Source organism: Ambystoma mexicanum, chromosome 13 (genome assembly GCF_040938575.1).
Source record: "Ambystoma mexicanum isolate Mex_15411 chromosome 13, UKY_AmexF1_1, whole genome shotgun sequence".
NCBI lineage: Eukaryota > Metazoa > Chordata > Amphibia > Caudata > Ambystomatidae > Ambystoma > Ambystoma mexicanum.
Genome location: NC_090938.1, coordinates 133,777,327 through 133,798,269, shown reverse-complemented (window position 1 = coordinate 133,798,269; position 20,943 = coordinate 133,777,327). Strand labels below are relative to the sequence as shown.

General features: G+C 47.9%; 1 protein-coding gene across 2 annotated transcripts in view; it reads right to left on the bottom strand.

Annotated features, from left to right (window-relative positions):
• FKBP5 (FKBP prolyl isomerase 5) overlaps positions 1-20,943 on the bottom strand; it is a 569,315-nt gene that overhangs the window by 226,140 nt on the left and 322,232 nt on the right. For both annotated transcript variants that reach the window (XM_069633443.1, XM_069633444.1), the window contains one exon: positions 20,700-20,842. In XM_069633443.1, coding sequence (XP_069489544.1) covers positions 20,700-20,842 — 143 coding nt within the window. The remainder of the gene's footprint in view (positions 1-20,699; positions 20,843-20,943) is intronic.

Here is a 20,943-nt window from a genome sequence, read left to right as displayed (position 1 = left end):
TGCGGAAACGAGCCTTCAGTAGGCCGAATGCCTGTTCAATGACCACACGGCTACGTGAGTGGGCATGGTTGTAGTCCTCCTCATGCTGGTTCTGTGGGTTCCGGATTGGTGTAAGGAGCCATCTCTTCAGTGGATACCCGGCATCACCTGTATGGGACGAATAAAGGGTGTCAGTGGAATGATAGTGCTAAGTAGCCCCCCCCCCTCCTGCAAGGTCATTGACGCATCAAATGGGCCACGATGTCATGCATGGAATGAGACTCACCGAGTAGCCAGGATCTGTGCCCTGCGTGTCGCTCCATGTAGCGTGGTATTCTTGTGTTCCTCAGGACCATAGAATCATGGGTAGATCCTGGAAATCTGGCACAACAATGCGTAAAGATCTTGTTGGAGTCACACACCATTTGCACATTGATTGAATGAAATTGTTTCCGGTTGCGGTACTGGACCTCCATGGCATGTGGGACAACCAATTCAACATGGGTGCAGTCGATGGCACCAATGCAACCCGGGATGCCGCCAAGTGCATGGAATCCCACCTTTGCGTTGGTAATCTCCTGGTACGTGCGTGGTAGTGTGATGTGGTCGTCGGCGTGCTTCAGGAGGGCATCGTGCACTTGGGAGAGTGTCCGTGAGAACAGTGGCTGTGAAATGCCATGCAACTGTCCCACTGTGTGCTGGTAGGTGCCTGTGGCCAGGAAGTGGAGTACAGACACCACCTTCAGTAGGGGTGGGATGGCGGTTGGGCTATCTATCATGCTCACGAGGTCAGCATGTGTCATGTCCACAATGGCGATTATGGTGTCCCGGTCCAAACGGTAGAGGGTGTGGATCTGCTCAGCAGTGAGGTTGAACGGATCAGCTCGGAGGCGTGGGATTGCGGGCCGCCTGCGTGGTGGTAGTGGCAGTGCTTGTGGGCCTTGCTGACCCTGCCTTGCCCTCCTCCTCCTCCTTCTCCTCCGTCTCCCCTGTGCGCCCGGTTGTTGTACCTGTTGTTGTTCGTCGTCTTCTTGTAGTTGTAGCACTTGCAGTGCTATCTGGTGCCCCAGGCCCAACATCGCTAGTCCTGCCGGTAGCATTTTGGAGTGGGAGTGGTTGTGGGAGGGGTTTGGGTCTGCTATATATGTGCTGTCGGCCTGTATGGCCTCCACCTGTGCTGATTGAATGAATCTGTGGCAGATGCAATCCCTTCTGGCCGAGCACGTCCCGCACGTAAGGCTGCATTTGGCCGCATGGCATCTTGGGGTTGGAATCATGTATCAAATCCCGATGGCAGTGTGATGTACTTTGACTGATTTTCATGCTATGCTCCCATTGTTACACATGCTATGATTGCAGCCGCTTACATACCTGTGAAGAGTCAGTGGTATGTAGGGCTCGATCGATGGCCGACCCTCATGCAGCACAGTATCGTACTTCACCGACGGGCGTGGCGTCCCATTTGTGATTGCAGCCAGTTAGCATTATGACACACAGCCGCACTACATTGATGTAATTGTGAATGCAAGCGTTCACAGAAGCCTTTTCGACGTAATGTTGCAAGTGAGGAATTCGAAGGCCAGGATTTTTGGTTGCGAAGTAGCGGTGAGGAGACGCCCACAGGTCTGCCTGGAAATGTAACGTTCTATTGTTGAATGTCCTTGGGACAGGGCCCATAACGAGCAAGCAATGAATGACATGAATTGAATGGGATGCGCAATAGCGTAGTGGACGATAAGGCAGGACGTTCCCAAGTCCATCTAGCTTCACGACACTACAGATCCGGCCAGGAGCACAGTGGTTTTTGCAGACTGCATTACGCACAGACGCGATGGAAGTTTCACATATTATGTGAGTGAATGTTCATGCGTTTTCATTGCGGGATGAGGGAATGATGAATGGATGCATGGACAGATGATTCCATTTAGGGTCTGCCATGTACATGTGTTTTTGATTCAATCCCCTTCCCCTGCGCTATGTGATGCAAGGCTGCCATAGTGGGACTTACGTCTATCTGCCCTTGTCGGATCCTCCCTGTCTCGACGCGCCTTCATACACTTGTGTCTAGGCACGTTACTAATCCCATGTCATGGGTTCTATCTTGACGGACGCATGCACAGTAACCGACGTTGCCAATGGTGTATTAACCTCGATTGGTTTCGTTATGTATCGATACTGATTTAGGGGTGTGTATATTCCTTTGGAGTGGCCTAGCATGCATATGGGTGTGGATTTGGTGTGTTGAATGAAGATAGTGATGCATCATGTGTCATGTAGTGCAATCGGTTAATTTGTGTTTCATTTTGGTGACAGGTATCTCCTGCCCTATTGCAGATGCCATCTGTACGCCACTCCTCCAGATGGTTTTTACTCTCGACACCTGCAGCTTCGGGTGAATCAGTGGAGCAGCATTACGATCTTATGGGACGATCGCCAATGGGCCACATGCCCTTACGCTGTTCTGGTGGCTAGGTGCAACATTTCGGCCTTTCAGCTGGACTAGTGCCTGCCTCATGGGACGGACCTGCGGTTCTTGCCGCTTCCATGTTGCCTTTTGGAACGTTGATGTTGGCCCTGTGTGCCATGATGGTACAGGGCGTCACACAAGTGGAAGCTGGTCAATTATTGCAGATGCAGCCCTCGGTGATGATGGATGTTTTGGTGTTATTTTACAAATTGCTGTGAGGCCTTTGTCATTTGGATGTGCATTTAAATTGTATTCCGATATTTGGCGTGTTGCGTTATTCTTTGCAGGTGATGTGGCGATTTTCGATTTGTGGCGGTATGTATTGCGAGATGATCTGCATTGTGTTCCACCTTCTGAGTTGAGTTGTGTGGTACAGTACTGGCCGCTTTTGCCTACGTAGCACAGTGTGGTCACGGATAGGGGCTGCCATTGTGACTGTTTACATGATGTGCTGTTCAGGGGCGGGGGATTGGCTTTTGGCCGACTGGTGCCTGTCAGCCAGGTCGATTGATGGTATGATGGGATGTTCAGAATGTGGCTGGTCACAGGTGCCTGTGTTTGCGTGCGTTTGTTGGAGGGGGACTGGGGTCATGTCCATTGGAATAGCTTCTGTATTCATGCCATCTGTGCCCTGCAGCTCCCATCGGCCCCTCTTGGGATGTGCCTGGCTGCTCAGTCACTCTGCCAACTTGTGTGGTACATGCTTCTGCTGATGGTTGGTTTGTTTACTGGCAAGAGTACAGGTCTGGTGCAATCCCCCTCAGGATGCTGTTTTGGATGTTGCCTTGCGCTGGTGGCAAGCGATGGGGGACTACTGTTGTTTTGTGTCATGTGTTCTTGATTTCCATTTTGATGTCTTGTACCTTCACATGCCTGTGCTGCATCAGTACGGCTATGGTGAAATGCCGTACATGGATGCCCACTCACGGGGCGCTTCGAACACCTGCATGCATTTCTACGTTGGCATGCATGGGTGAATTGTAGATTTCACTGGTTGCATGGTGTGAGTACATTGCGCCTGCCAGGAGTTGTGCAATGTGGCCAGGGAGTGGAGTACAGGCACTCAGTGGGCCATTTACGGTTGGTTCACGATGCCGTATTTCTAGCCATGGCGGAATGGTCCATTCCGCCATGCCTGATGGCGTTAGGTACATGTCCGCTAGGGTCGGAATTGCCGTACCGTTGCACCATGGTGGTGTTTGCGGTTTGGCATGGTGCGCGCGCGCGTGCTTAGTGCAGTTAGCGTTGGCGTTCACTACGGTGTCGCTAATGGCTTCGTACTTTGCGGTGACGGGTCATAGTCGCACCGAGCGCTTTTCGATGGCGGTATTGCATTTCCGCCATCGTTTTCCCCTTTCCGCCAGGGTCGTAATGAGGGCCATAGAGGGGAGTTTGAAGAAATCATTCAAGAGTAGGAAGGATAGAACAGAAAGGTGGAAGAGGAGGATTTTGAAAGAGCTGAGAGGTGTAGAAGGGGCAGAGTCGTTCTGGGAGAAGTGATAAGATAAAAGGAAGAGGAAAACACAATGCATGGCAGGGGTGAGTGTTTTAGGGGTGGATCTACAAGCACATGGTGAGGCATCAAGGAGGTAGAAAAAAAAGCCAGAGTGGAACGGAGAAGACAGGAGGTGCACTTGAGGTTCATTTAGGTACAAGACCATTGCCACTCATTTAGGTGGAAAGCGAGGATGGGACATTGGACAGGCAGCCAAGACACTAAGAAAGGGAGGTGTCTGGAAAGCTATTGGGGATCATCTATTACCAGCCTCCAGATGGAAGCTCTGGGGGTTTGTCAACTATCACCCTGCCCCAGTTTGAAACCTGTGCAAGCCTAACATGCAGGGCTTGTGGGTCTAGGGCTGCAGACAGGATGTGGCCTGAGGGCCAAAGCCTACCCTTTTTCCCTCACAGCCCAACCTGTGATAGCGCCTGCATTGGAAAGATGAGTGCAGATTGAAAAGCCACTGCTGATCATAAGTTAACAGAAATACTGAACAAGGTATGCTGATCATTGATCACACTTAAAAAGGTCCAGACACAATCTAACAGGGAGCAAAAGAGAGTACAGGAGGGAAATAAACCACCAGAGCCCAAGCAGCACCAAGGTTCAGTTTGAAGCTTTGTTTTCAATGATCGCACCTTTTGCTGATGTGTTGGCGAAGTTTCTTTGGGCAGAATGGTAATCCGGAACTCGCAGCTTTTTTCCACTCTTGCCGCTCCAGTATAAAAATAGTTCTAAGCATTTTCCACTACGGCAGATTTCTGTAATCTTCGCGCACCTTTTTGCTAGCTATTCGTCCAATTCACTGCACTAAAGTGCTATCACAGAATTTCACATGTCCCGGTGGCCAATACACAAACTCGTTGGGCCTCATTACAACCTTGCTGGTCCAGACAAAGGGTGCTGGTAAACTTACTGCTACCCTTGTTTCTGGACCGATAAATTACAAGTTAGTCTGCGGGGCCGCTGCACCCGACAGGTCTGACCCTGCCAGGCACACCGGCCACGATATGCAGAGCCATCACGGAAGCACTGGCACTGTTAGCAACAGTGCTTCCATGAGCCAATTCCCATGGAGCCCAATTCGTCCGCGAGACCACAGACAACGACGACACCTAGCCGGGCACAGATACTATCCAGCTCATTCAACATTCACGGACAACTTCCTCTCCCAACCGGGACCACGCATTTGACGTTATTGACTTGAGAAAAACCTTAAGGTTGAAACACGTATTGGCACTAGATAACAGAAAGCATGTTGCTTTTTTTCAAACCCATGGAAGTCTGTACTAAGTAGAATGTATGTCACTAAAAGTGACAACCATTGTCAATCAAAGAACGGGTTAAGAATAAAACCAACAACTATTTCAAACACAAAGTGTGGAAATGTACACTTATTGAACATTAGGTATCACTCTGCCAGCTCCAGAGTATAACAATTGGATTTTAGTCACAGCAACATATATTCTGTTTGGCAAAGACCAGTATGTGTTAACTTTATTTATTTTTTTAAAGATAGTCTTACAATTCCATTCCTAAAAATGTATGTTGTTACATAATGCATATTTACAGTATTACTCCTGCAAAACACTGCATTGTTTCAGTAAAGTGTAGGCTATTTTATCTAAATCTCATAGTGGGAACTATTTTACATTTTGTTAGGCAAGGTGCATCATATGGTCGAGTGAACGCTCTTGAAAATGTATATGATCACACAGCCAAATGCTTTTGATTGAAAACCTAGTTCTATGAAATGCTGGTTGTATGCATCTGATCAACTGGTGTTCAACCCATCAGTTGATCCCAAACTCCTTGACATTCTATCTTATTACCCTGTTGTTTTATACCAGCTACCCTGAAAGTGAGATGGCCGCAAACTACAATATTCCACCTAGTTTGCCCAGTTTTCTGACTGCTATGCCATTCACTCTGCTTAGTCTCTTACTTTCTTCTGACATAATGAATACACAAAGCTAACTAGATTTTTACGCACAGTAGTGATCAATAGTTGATTGATTGATTGATTTATAGAGCGCTTTACACCAAGGAGCTGTACAGTGGAACAACATAATACAAGATAACAACAAATAACAGTAGGAGCAAAATTACATCATGAATCATTTGATAAAACAGTGCAAAGAGCAATTAACTGAAGGAGGGGGGGAAAAGGGGAGTGGGAATAGGTGTAGGGGGGGTTCAGATGGATTGGACGAGGGAAAATGGAAGGGAGAGAGAGGGGGATCAGGAGAGGGGAGAGAGAAATCAGATGAAGAGGGGGGAGTAGAGAGGGCAGAGGGGGAGTTTTCACAGAGGAGAATGGAGGAGGAGGGATTTACATCTACAGATCTACTGAAATACCATACACTGCAGTTATCCTCCAGAGCTTGCTTTGCTCTCGAGTATGATTGCATTATATATTCGCACCTGTGGGAGAGAGCTGGCTAATCCGGAAGCTGGGAACACAAATGGAACCTGCAAGTAGCGGCCCATATTTCATTATCGGCCTATTGCACCTCTGCCCAGCCTTCAGCCTGTTCTTGGAGGCGGTGCCCCATGCTGAGTATCCACTAGAGTGCCACACCTCGACCCCTCCCTGCCCACTCACCTGCACAACTCCAGGACATGGAAATAGTTATTTCGAATCACAGACATATGTGTAATTTCTGTTTAAGAGAAGCAAGAATTGGCAAGGCATGGTTCCCTTAAAAACCAGATGGCGGATCCAAGTGATAATAATCATATATATACCACTTTTATGTGTGCGCAGAGCTGGAATGCTGCTCTTGGACTTACCAGGCTCGTGCTTGAGGGCTGTTAGTGGCTCTATCCTCCTGCGAAAGTGCCAATTAACACTGTATTGAAAACAGTTCATTTCAATGAGAGGCAACGGCCATCTTCCACCTGAAGTTGACAATTACCCTGACTGCTGCAATACCATATTAAGTGGTTTAGTCTCAGGCCATGATTTCCCTTTAATATTGTGATAATTGTTTTCATGAAGCTTCTGAACTTCTCCTTACACAGCAAATGATGTGTCAAGCCTACAATATACATGACTCTGCCCTGTGCAACACCAACTGCACCCAGGTGCAGAGAGCCTTGCAGTTTTCAGAGCATTTTTATCATATCTATTTATTTGTGTCCATTCATAACGCAAACCTTTACATTTTACAGACACTCATCTCACTAACGTCTTACTTTAGAGGTACACAATAATTTTGCATTGTTGCTCGTTTTATGGCTTTGATGCAAATAACTTCTGGTGACATTAAAACTATTATTACAAAATTGCTAATTAAATAAGTATGTTTACTAATCAAGAACATTTTCATAAGAAAAATCTGCAAATCAATTTTTGGAAAAAAACGAATTTAAGTGTAGAAGATTTGGTCTGGTCTTGGGGGCATGCTTATTATCTCCTTTAGTTGCAAAGGCCCCGCCCCTTGGCCCATGTGTACACATTATAAATTACTCACTGTAGTGACTAACGTACTCCTAGTCCATAGTCCCCTTCCCTCCATACTTTAGGGGCATCCCTCACTAGGGATGGGGAGGGAACCTTTTTCACCAGAAAACATTTCTTTTCCCCTTTAAATTTAAACGCATGCAGGGGCGTAGACCCGGGAGCATGCTCCCTTGACTCCGCCCTCCGGCACCACACCTCAGTCCCCTATGACGCCTTGGCTAGATTGAACTGCCTAACAACGTTGCTTATTAAGGGGGAAGGATGGTGGGACAGATGGAGGAAAGGGGACTATGGACTAGGAGTACACTAGTTACTACAGTGAGTAACTTATATTTACTCCTATGTCCCGTCCACTTTCCTCCATACTGTATGGGCGATAAGCACTGCTTGAGGCCCCAGGGAGGAGATATGTTGCCACCCCTAAGAAAACAGTTTCCTAAGGACTGCTTGCTCGAAGGCCACGTCTAATTTTGCACTGCCGTCTAGGCAATAATGCTTGCAGAAGGCTGAGGGGGCAGCCCCGATGGCAGCCCTGCTTATTGTTTGCCATGTCAATTGCGCCTGGAAGGCAACCGCCATTGCCTTGGCCCTGACCGCATGAGTCTGCGTGTTAGCTGGAGCCTTCAACTGCTGCCCCTTGTAGGCCTCTTGAACGGCTGTGACCTTTCAGCTAGCTATTGAGGCCTTCGATGCTCGATAACCTGGCTTTGAACCACCAAAGGTGACGAACAAAGCATCTGACTTGCGAATGCCCTTTGTCCTGTCCAGGTATAATTTTAGGGCTCTCCTGATGTCCAGACAGTGTAACAGCTTTAATGCCTCCACCTTTGGATTTAGGAAGAAAGTTGGAAGGTCTATTTGATCACTGAGGTGAAAGAAACACACCACCTTTGGGAGAAATGAGGGGTGGGTATGGAGCACCACCTAGTCATGATGGAATGTGGTATAAGGCTCTGATGGCACTAGTGCCTGAATATCGCTGAATACTGCGCACCGAGGTAAGGCCTACCAGCAGCTCTGTCTTCATTGTGACCAATCTGAGGTCGACGGACGCCATGGGCTTGAATGGTTTATGCGCCATGGCACCCAGAACCACGTTGAGGTCCTAGACCGGGTGTGGACGTCTGATAGGAGGGTATAAACTAGTTAGTCCCACCAGATGCCTCTTGACCACAGGGTTGGATGTGGATAACGAGTCGCTGCCCGAATTCTTGTAGGCTCTATGGCCACTAGGTATGTACAGCATGTGTCGACCTGAACGCCCGACTCAACCAGGTGTGCCGAGAACAACAGCAACTGATCCAGTGTGCACGTCAATAAGTCTACACCAACGGTTCCATTACCTTATTTATGTATTTGTAACTTAATCTATTATCTGCTTCCTCAGTCAAATGTATGTTATGCTTGCAGCGAACCAAACTGTAACTGGCCAGCCATAATCTACTATACTTCTCCATGGACCACTCGGTAACCAGGTCCCTCGAACCACACTGAAATGCATCATACCCACATGCTCGAATGTGCATCAATCTGTTACCACTGTTGTACTTAAAGAATTAGTGCCCAGTTACCCGAGGGTTCGGTAGCGCTTTACAAATAAACAAACTAAACTGAACTAAACCTCTTTCCTTGGCCCAGAAGCAGAACCTGGTCTATTTGCTCCTGTAAGGGTTTCTGGTTGAGACGCTCCTCCAGGTTGTCCTGAGACAGGCGAAGGTGCTTCAGAGCTATCGGTTCAAGAGCCAGGCTGCTAGGGCTAATTTCCCTGGGGGCGGGTGCCCTACCGCCTCCCTCCCCCCCGTTGAGATAGGAGTGGAGCTGTTCCGACTGGGAGAGGCACCGGGGGCTTATCCGAGAGCCGTATGAAGGCTGAGAATCATGGTCTGGCTGGCCACTATGGCGCTATCAGAATTAATCTCAGTTGATAAGTCTCTCTGATCTTGCAGATGACCTTGTGGATTAAAGGACTCAGAGGGATTATGCAAGCCCAAATGGAGTTGCAGGGCATCCCCCGGCAAGCATATGCTCTGTTCCATACAGGAAGCAAATTGTTGGCATCTCCGGTTGTGCTTCATGGCGAATAGGTCTGTGTGTGGCTGTGCCCACCTGCAGAAGATCTCCTGTAGGACCTGTGCATTCAGCTGTCACTCGTAGTTATCCACTGCCAGCCTGCTGAGTCTGTCCGTCTCCAGGTTGCACTCCCCTGGGAGGTGGATTGCAGAAAGCCATATGTTGTGGGCGATGACCCATTCCAATATGTCGATGGTGAGCCTGGATATGGGAGGAGATGTGGTGCCCCCCCCCTCTGTTTCTTGAGGTAGTATATGCAGGTGGAACTGTCCGTCTGAACACAGAATGAGCTGTTCCTGATCACATGGTGGAAGGCAGGGATGGTGACTAATGCTGCTTGGAAGCCTGTTTCCTGGTTCCGTGAGGCTGAGAAGTGTAACTGCACCCTCCTCATTTTGAGTCTTGTATGCGGAACAGCCAAGGGGCATGCCGCCATAATCCCCAGAAGGTGCTGGTACCACTAGGATGAAGGTACTGACCTACTGAGAAAATGCCCAATAGCTGCTTTGAGAGCACCACCTTCTCCATGGTGGGGAAGATCTGCTGCTCCTTCGAATCCCACCTAAGACCCAGGAAGACCAAGGCTTGTGTAGGCTGGAGCTGAGACTTTCTAAGGTTGATGAAGAACCCCAGTTCATAGAGAATATCCATTAGTCTGGAGGCTGTATTCCTGACCTCCCCTGGTGATCCTGCCCTGACCAAACATTCGTCGAGGTATGGGTACACATGGTGGCCCTCCGACCTGAGTAGCACAACCACCGAATTCATGAGTCTTGCAATATCCTTGGGGCTGAGTTGAGCCGTAACAGGAGAACCCTGTACTGGAAGTGGGAGCCCATAACCCGGATCCGGAACCCAAGGAAGGGGTGGAGGGGCTGCCATATTGGGATGTGTAGGTATACATCCTTCAGGTGCAGGGAGCACGTCCAGTCTCCCCCACACAGAGTCTCAGCTATCAGCGCTGGCGTAACCATCTTGACTTTTTGGAGGAGTAAGAAAAGGTTTAAGAAGGAAAGATCCGGAACCACTCTCCGGCCTGCCTGGTTCTTCTTCTGTGGAGGGGATCTTCCTCTACTGCTCCGCTCACGACCAGTGAGCTGATCTCTGCAAGGAGAGATGGTGTCCCAATCTGGGGGAGGGGAGGAGAGAATGGAGGGATTAGAGGGATGGGGAGGCAGAAGCCATGTGATACCACTGAGAGGATCCATGCATCCATGAATAGTGCCCGCCAGGACCTAATGAGAAGAGCAAGCCTGCCCCCCACCGGACAACTGTGAACCGTGACAATCCTGTCATTGCTTTTTTCCCTCTGAGGCTGGCACCTGGGAAGGGGACTGTAAGAAGCCCTTGTGCAAAGTTTTTAGCTGTTTGTAACTGTGCTGGATTGTCGATCTGTCAGGCTGCCTAACTCTCAGATCCTGGAAGCCCCTGAAGCAGCCGAACATGCAACCTCTATCGGACCGTGACTGCCCCTGCTCGAAGTTCTTGGGTACTGGCTTTGCAAGCATAGCCAAAGATTGGCTGTCTGGGAACAGTTCTTTTTATTGTCCAACTCTTCATCCGTGGATGATTGAAACAGGTCCCCTCCTTCAAAAGGGAGGTCAAGGATGCAATCTTGTACGTCAGGATTGAACCTGGTGGCCTTGAGCCTTGCTGTCCTCCTCATATGTGTGGTCAAACAAATGGCTCTACCTGCTGTGTCAATATGAGCCACGGAAGACTCCATTAGGTTCTGTGCCACAATTTTGGCTTCGGCCAAACCAGCCTTGGAAGACCCCTGTCTGTGAGCTGGCAACTTTGCAAGGAAATCTGCAATCTCCCTCCATATCCTCTGATTTGTGGTAGCCAGCATGGCGTCCGCGTTAGCATGTCGCCGGTGGAGGCCGGCGCTGGAGTATACCTTTTGTCCGTAGGCCTCCAGAAGCTTCTCCTCCTTGCCTAGTAATGCTGACGTAGACGAAGATGTAGTTGATTGGATGCGGTTTGGCGTACATGGATGCCGCCGCAATGACCGATAAATGCAGCTGTGGGTGTACCGACAGCAGAAGAGAATCCCCCTCTGCCTGCCTATACTTTGCGTCCAGCCTCTTGTTAGTTGGCTGAGTAGAATGGGGTTTGGTCCAGCCCTTCCTTGCCTGAGTCTCCACATCTTTTTGGAGCGGCATGCCAGATCTGGTGGTTTAACGGATGCTCAACACCTCTGCTAGGACCCCCGCTTCTGGTTGCTCCTTTTACGGCTGAGCACTGCCTTGGTATTCTGCCAATCCGGCTAGCCTGTTATGGAAAGCCCTTGCCGAAGAAAAGGTGTCCTGCTCATCCTCCTTACCCGTGTCACCCTGATTCGCGGTGTCCTCTGGGTCTGCATTATCCGAAGGCAGTGTGCCCTGGGGTGTCATGGCCTGGGGAGCCACAGGTAGCGGTGACTCGACTGGAGTGCTAGACTGAGCGGGGGCCGGAGTCTCTGTGGGTTACGAGGGCGTCAAGCCAAGTCTTGGAGTCGGCTGTGGTTGGATTGGAGCCGGGGGATGCAGGAGCATAGGCTGGATCATGTCTTGGATGATTCCCCTCAGGATACCTAGCATTTGAGGAGATCTCTTAGGAATCGCTCCTTGCAAGCTGGAGAGCTGCGCTCCTGCACAGGCACTGACGGGGAGACTGACATGTACTGCTGAGCTCTTCCTGCGCTGTGTCTGCCCTGCGAATAGCCCGCTTCTGTGTACCGCACCTGTTCTGAGGGTACGGGGTAGGAAGTGCACCACTTGACTTGCGTCGACCTCATGGGAGAGCATTCCACCCTCAGGGTGAATTTCTGTCTTAGGGGTTCAGTGTATTGGCACATTTCTGCACGTGCCCCCATTTTGCCTGACTGTGCTGCCATTTTTTCATGCACAGTGCCACGTGTGGCCTGCGTGCACCCAGAGGTACTGGCTCTGGCCTCCGCCTGTTTGCTTGTGCGTGTAGGCTTGGACCTCGGACATGGTGTTGGTAGTGCTTTTTAAAACTTTTTTAAATAGAACAGAGCCCCAGTATAAGAGCCATCTGGCCCCTCAGTGCCAGGACCGAGAGGATCCGTGGACTCCTTGAGCGTAAGGCTGGTAGCTCAAGAGAGAGAGAGAGAGAGAGAGAGCCTCAGTACCCTTGCTGGTTATAGAGCCTGATTAGCCCCTCACAGCTGGTCACCTACCAGGGGAAGCAGTCGCCTTTGTGGGGTGCTTTGGAGAATAGAACACTTACCTTGGGCTGGGTTTTTCTACATACATACTCCTTGATACGTTCATGTGGAGATCTTCAGAACAGCTCCCTCCACCTAGCCAGCTGGTTCTTCAGTGACTGGGGATTAAGAGCATTGCACGCTGAACAACCGTCACAGCCATTGTCTTCGCCGAGGCAAGCACGTGCGTGTTTGACATAGGAAAGGATCCTTTGCAGGCCAGGCACTACTAAAGCCCTCTGTGGCCGACATGCACGGGGGAGGGGCGAGGTACTGGAGGACGGTGGAATTTTTGTTCCTAAAAAAAAGAAGCTTTGGTTAGTAATAAAGAATAAAATAGAGGGACAAATATCCCTGCGGAAGACTCCAACCGCATGGAATTATGAGGAGAAAAATTGCCTCAACCACAGCGTAGGTGAGGAAGGTCCGCACCCGTCGATGCGGAAAAGAGGACTGAGGTGAGGCACCGGAGGGCGGAGTCAAGCGAGCGCATGCTCCCAGGGCCACGCCCCTGCACACATCTAAATTTAAAGGGGTAAAGACATTTTTTCTGGTGAAAAAGGTTCCGTTCCCGTCTCTAGCAAGGGACACCCATACAGTATGGAAGAAAGGGGACGGGAAGTAGGAGTATGTGCAGTCCCACCCAGGAAAGAAATCCTGGCTGAACCAATGTGTGGGCACAAAGATCCGGGAGCAGGGCTCTTCCAGAACCGAGAATGAGAAGCAAACTATTTGAGTTTGTTGGCCAAGAAGGCAAGTAAAATGTATGGGAACATTTAAAACCCTGAGGGCTGTGAGTAACTGTCAACTGAACCTGCATACCTGTTCTAGAAGAAGCTACCCAGTCATTGTTGAAGCTTCACGTTACATTTGTGTAGCTTTTTCCTCAACGTGTAAATATCCTACTAAGTACATACATTTGTGGTGGCTTGAGATTGATCCTATTCAGCTTTGTGACACACTGCAGTCCTTTGAGTTACAGTGCATCACCCATACCATGATGTCCTCTTGCAAGTTGTATCACTGTGGAACATCAAATAACTTGCTTCTCTACCCCTGTACGATGTCGTAGACGCAACCTATTTAGTGTATAGCTTAACTTGATTTAAAAACACATGTACAAAAAATATGTACATTGCAGAAAAAATATTAAAATGGTGCTGCAAGAGTAAGCAAACCTTTGTGTGGTCTGTTTATTTAAGTTTGTCTTCTTAAAACATAGGCACGTGTTATTTCTTTAAACATTATCTTTCAAATTGTATAGATGTTTGGTTGAATCAACAATATAAAGTAATGGACAAAGAAATAATCATTTATTCAAACCCGACACTGGGTGATTCAGGGTCAAGATATCAGGATGTTTCTCCTTTGTATTGGGCTGTAGATGTTTGGACTCCTAAGTCCAGCCAGTACTTTACTATTTCAATGTCTCCCATATCAAACAATACATGTAATCAGTCGGTGCTTCTTGTGGTGAGCGGGGGGGGGGTGTTCCGACTCTCTTATCCAGCACACAAAGTGTCTTGTTAATGTCCCAATGTGCTCGAAGAGCTCTCACTCTATGTTCCTGTGTGGAGCATTTTTAGTCCATATAGTTTGCAGCATCTGGGCTTAGCCATGATTGCTTCTTTGCCCACTTTCCTTACTTTGGTGTTTTGAGTCTGTTATGGACTTTGCTTTCTCTGTCTTGCTCTCCTTCTTTCATTCTGACATCAGTACTCCCACTAGCAACTTCACCCAGCTACAGTGGTTCACATCTCCCTGGTGCTTCCTGCTCTCACCTTTCCCTAGAATTGCACCAGTCTTCTCCCCGGCCGTGGCTCTGATTTCATCCTCACTGCTACTGCTGATCAGTCCCTTGTCAGAAATGGATGGTCCGACATAGGGAAGGCTGGCCTTGCTTCTTTGTCATAGATCTTCTCCAAACCTTTGCAAGTCAGCACTCTTTCGAATCACCCAACACAACTCCTGTTGCAGACTTTACACAAGCAAACATTATTGTGGTATAAAACGACTTCACACCATCCAGAATCTTTTTTCCAGCCAGTTTAATCTCCAGCCACAGATGAATCTTTCCTCACATTGCAGACTTAACTTTCTGGACCTAGTGCTGCAGGCCTGGTCACCTGATTGTGTCCATGAAAGACAGGCATAAGGCCTGGTATTCCACAATAATTGGAAGGCACTGCATCACTTGCCTCTCCCCTTAACACCTTCAGCTCCATTTGCATGACAAATGAAGTGAGGAAGTGTGAGATGTGAGATACCTGAGGGAATCCTCATGCATACTCCCCCTCGATCCTCGTCTCAGGTGGCCAGGGAAAGGCCATCGCTTTTGGATCAAGACTCTGGTGGTGGAAAAGTGAGGGAGGGTCACCTGGGTGGGGGGGTCCTTGGGGACTGGGAAGAGGGTATCCATAAGCGAGACTTTGTATACCCCTTTCCCTTATGAGAATTAACCTAACCCTCTCCCTGTCAAGTAGTTGCAGGTGGATAAGAAGGGAGGAGACCAACAGCAAATGGACCAGCAGGTGATCCCGTGTATGGCAGCCTTGGTGGATCCTGCAGGCGAGCCCGGATGCGGGCAGACGGCCCCAGAGAACTGTGGAGCCCAGGGCAAGGCGGGCTGTGTGAAGACCACAAGTATGGGAGCCTCCATGGTCAGAGATACGCAGCCAGAGCTGGAGCAAGGAAAAGGAAGCAAAGTGACCAACAGCATCCGCGGAGAGGAAGCTGAGCTGACGGCAAGAACGGGAGAGAAACCGAAGTGCGAGCGGGGCTCACGGGTGAAGGAAAACCAGCAGGCAGAGCAGACAAGCGAAAGGACAGCTGCACGGAAGGAATGCCAGGGACCGGTGAGTGAAGAGAGAAAATCACTTGAGCCGGGGCACTCCTGGGGGCTGTAGAGAAGCAAGGCGAATGCTGAATGAGTGAAACAACATGTGCATGATGAAAAAACCAAAAGCCATAGGTTGGGAGCAAATTAAGGACAATGTAATATGCAAGCGGCAAAGTAAACAATTACACATATTGGATACCGAACAGAATGAGAACATTTTGGCAAAGCTAAGATCTGATAACAAATGAATGTGAAATTCAGGTATTGCCTCATTGAAAGCAAAGTACGAAACAAGAACACAAGTATGGAAGATTGTGAGAAAGCGTGACAGCGGACCAAATGTTTGAATACAGTGTGGCAAGGCCAGAGACTGGCAGAGGATGTGTAATGCATTGTGGCAAGCCAAGAGGCTGACAAAGAGAAGCCAAGTGAGTGTGAACTTTAACATAAAGCCAGGAGGCTGATAAGGAGAAGCCAAGTGAGTGTGAATATTCACACAGGGGCAGATACAGAAGAATCTTTGTGGACTAGAAAGCCAAGGGTTCCTGATTGTGCGACCTGTAATGGGTGGACCGGGTGGTCTGACAACTACGCCTAGACCAGGGAACACTCAACTGTGAAAGCCAAAAAAATTGCTGAAGAGAACTAAGAATAAATAATCTAGTTGAACTGTTAACCAAATCCAGAATGAGTGTAAAGTTGGCTTGGAGTTGTTTTGAAAATTGAAAGATTGAGAATAAGTGCAAATTGACTGTCTTGAATTTGGGGAAGTGAACCCTGAGGATTTGTGGATCTGTCTTGAACTTGGGGAAGGGAACTCCAAGGATTTGTGGCACTGTTCTGAACTTGGGGAAAGGTAATCCCGAGACCTTTGTGGAACTTTCTTGAACCTGGTTAACAGGAGCTGAAAAGTAAGCTAGGAGTTGAAAGAAGCTCTGAACTTTATTTGTATCACTATTTCTGTTGTTGCTGACTTCCCTACACGTTGTTTAGCTTTAGTTTTGAGGGCAAGTATAGGTGTTGGACATAGACAGATTTTTAAGTTGAACTTTCTGACTCAGACGTTTCTTAGTTTCTTTTAGGTAGTGAAATCCCACCTTAGTATAGGGCAAGTTAGGCCTTCATACATCCTGACATATGATTTTATAAAGCAATTCTGCTGGAACTTTGAATCTGTTGTCTGTCTTGCTTCATGATGCCTTCACAGAGAGTAAATCTGCATTCTGATGTCTACTTCCACTTTGATGGAGTACAGAGAAGTGGGAAGGCTGTAATGCAAGGAGCTACCTTATTATCTCAGCATTGGCATCCTTATTTCAAGACAGCCATACCAGAAGTGCACGTTCTGAAGCTAGAGTGAAACGCCACCTAGCCAGATAATAATGGAGCACTTACACTGCTCCACTGATTGCTAAAGTTCCTGGTCGATGGTGGAATGTCAATTTCCTTTGGGTATCAGTTTTTACTTACATTCATCACTGGTTTCTGTTCACAATCTCAGATATATAACAATACTGTGCTTAGGCTTGTCTTGAAGGTACAGGCATGTCACGACCAGGTTGTACGGAAAGCCAAGAGGACAAAAAACAAAGAATCAACTTTAATAAGCTGAAAAAATACACTTAGTTGTCAACAGTATTGGCAACGTCCCATCTGACTCTGATCCTTTCAGCAGACTATTAAAATCTACCATTTTAATTGAGAAGGCTGTAAAGATGTACTCTTGGTGAAGAAGAACTCTGACGCAGCAGGTAGGGAAGTGAACTCTTACTTAAGTCCAGGTTGACAAGGTAACACAAGCAGGTAAGTTACAAGGTAAGTATAAGGGAAGACATAGGAAACATTCACCAGCTTCCACTCTCACAGGCTCTCATCTACCAACTGACATCCATGGAACATTCAGGGCACTCACACAACAACATTCCACACATCAGCATTCCACCAGGCATTCCATCTAGGTTTCATGCACACAAGACCAGAGCAGGGGAGACACAAGACACAACACATCTTCCTCCTTACACAGACAAAGGAAAAGGGGTACGGAACAAAACACAAAGGCAGAACCATCTGAGAAAGCAACCAGAAGTCTGACAACTCCAACACACTCCCAAACCCATTCAGACCAGAAGCAAAAGTTCCCACAACCTCACACTCCATTCTAGCATAAGAACAAGGAGCCATGCTCTCACCAAACCATCCCCCCCACAATGTCTTGCTACAGGAAGAGGCCAACTCAGCCAACCACAATCCACGGTCCACACATGCAGGCCCTACATCGGGACACTCCAATCGAGGGAACCAGCCCCAACACCACAACAAAATCCATAAATCCACAAGCTGCAACCCTCTACTCGTCACACCAGCAACAAGCTATGGTGCAATGAAAAGACAGTCAACACTAACCAACACCATACACTCCAGAACACAGGACATCAGGTACCCACAACAATGCACCAACAGAAAGAGAGGACAACCTCCTCAAGGGTACTGGGTGTCCAACTCAGAGTCTCCAAAAGCACAAGCAGGTAAACCTCCCAGGAAAACATCCCAGAAATATCCGGGTGTCCAACACCCCACTACCACAACACAACAGCCACGGGTTCATTACACCCCAAAGTGCCATGTGTCCAACACCCTGGGCGGCCCATGGCCAGGTCAGGCACTTGAGTGAACACTGCACCACACAACACAACAGTCGGGGTCAAGCCCTCTAGCGGACACTGCATTGCTAACAAATACACAAGGGTTGGGCTGCTACAAACCCAGCAAGTAGTTTGCTATGCCACAGGCTACGTTTTACATAAAAAGACACACTCCATATAGCCTTACCACACAAAAATAGGTAAATGAGCCTACTAAGACATGGTAAGCGAGAGGTGCCTGCTCTTTATGAGTCCATGCCCTAAGTTTCAAAGTCCATACATTTGGTGGTCCTGTGGAGGAAAAAATTGTTACACAAAACATATAGATAAGATTTAAGATTGCTGTCAAATATGGAATTATTAGGCATTGGCTTAATAAACAGAGGCCACGTCATGCATACATTTCATTTCAACCCAAAGGCCATGTTTACAGGTCTTGCCATCCAGTGTCCCTCTCCCATCCCTGAAGACCCCTCTCCCAGGTGATCCTACCGCACTGGTCCACCACCAGGAACTGAATCCAAAAGTTATGGCAGTGTTCTGGCCACCTGCATGACAGATCCCTGGGGACTCGTGGTGAGACACCTTCTGGTTTCTATCAGAGGACACGAGAAAGAAGGGATATGAATCCAAGAACATTTTATCAAGGTTCAACTTTTAATGCTACAAAAATAGTAGCCTCGATCTGGTATCTATTCCTGTTTTGGTATGGGATATAACCCAATCATATTGAAAAGTCTGGGGCAAATTGATCAACCAGTTATCTCAAATGGCTTCTAGAAATAGTTATATGCAAAAGTGATTAAATATATTTCTGTGTTCCCAGCAAGCATCTCTACACTCTACCCTATGTGTCTACATACAGATGCCAGTATTTCCAGCTGTTCGCCTCGCTGTTCACATGTAAATCTTATGTGCACTTATCCATATTTTTCATTCTATTTTTCACAATATGAATTTTCAACAGAATCAGTAAACAAGTGAGTCGTAGTCCGCAGTGCCCAAGATAGCCTTGTCCATGTGAGGTTCCTAGACGACTTTCGCTGTGGGTCGCTATGGACTGAGGTTGCCCATGAATTAATCAATCAATGATAGAGGGGAGTGTGGTGTTCCCCTGAAGCATTCTGGGAATGGAAGCAGTGATCCAGGCCTGTAGGCATCAGTCAGGCGCCTTGTGTTCCAATGAGGATCATTTACGGTGCCACGATCACACCAGGCCAAGGAACTGCTGAAAGCTCAAATAAGGTTGCCGATTCAACAAGAGATGCGTGGCAGAACAGTAATTGTCTGTGGTACAGATATGTGCTGTGTAGCAACTGCGTAGTAGCGCATTATGTGTGGCTTGCGTCTTATTCCTGCAGAGCACCAGGATTTTGAAGGTCCTGCATGGAACTTGTGATAAGATCCTTCAGAGACCAGACGGCTGTGTGCATAGGCCAGTGGAATCATACAGATTCAGAAAGTGCAAAAACAATGAACCTGTGGAGACTTTTTTCAGACCGTGTTCTCACAGACCGTATGATGGCGAAGTGCTAGACAGTAAGGAAACCTCTGGAAACCCTCTCTATGAGTAGGTCCTCAAAGAGAGGGAAAGGGTGATCTTGGACTCCGTCAATGGCTTGCAGACCTTGGTCTACCTAAATTGTGAACTGACAGTATAAGGATGAAGGTTAGGATTACAGTGTCAGAAATAAGTAAATCCCGGACAATGTGTGAATTTTCAGTTATGTCTTCTGACACATATAGTACGGAAGAAGATTGAAACGTTAGAAAACACCACAAAAGTGGTTAACCTGCTCATACTGGGATTTCCAACGTGGCAAGGAGTCGATCTGAAGGAATGCATGTGAGGGTTCCCATGGAGATGGAAACTGTCAGATTCCCAGAGCAAGTTGGCAGACTTAGCAAAACAATGGATTTCCCAACATGTGGCAAGGTTGGGTCCAGAAGGAGCTGAGGCACTGCAGCGTCAGTCGGATGAGCCCTCTCTCTTAAGCAGCCACAGTTCTTCTTTTCCCAATGTTAGCAAAGCCTCACCCTGCACAAGAATGAGTTGATGGTAAAGGGTTAGAGAACAATTATGTGGTCCTATAAACTGAGGGTGGCAAGTGTCTTCTTGCAAGTTACGGGGAAAAACAATTCTAAGAGGGATTGAAGGATGAGATCCCTGGATGTCGCTGGTGTTTGGATTACAGAAGCATTCTCTGAATGACCAGCGGTTGGGAGCTTAAAGGGCAGAAATAACAAAAGATAACTACTTCTTAAAAGCAAAACAAGCTTACCTGCTTACCTCATTGAAATCCTCTGCTTCCAACCCATTTTATCAAAGTGTGCGCGTGCATGGGATCAGGTGCTTTGCTATTATAGAAGTTGAGACTATTTAATGTATTGTGGCAATAAAAAAAATAAATGGAGTGTTTGCACATTTGAGAAAAGAGTCTGTATACACTTTAGTTGGTCTTGCTATTTCCCTGGGCCTGTAACAGTGACTGCAGTTTTCATCTTAATAATGAGTGAAAAATACCTCAAAAAAGAGTGTTGCATTCGGAGGGATTTTCGGGACACTTCCTGCCGCACCATAGGCATATTCCGGTTTACACTGCAAAAGGCAAATTTCGCCTTTCGTCATGGTGGCCACACCAATGTCCCATGCTTTGATGACCTGTCCTGAAACAAAGAAACATTGCATGTCAGGCCCCTGAAGTATTACAGTGTTTATTCAGAGACGGCACACATTTGACACATAACATACTTGTTAATGGTCACTC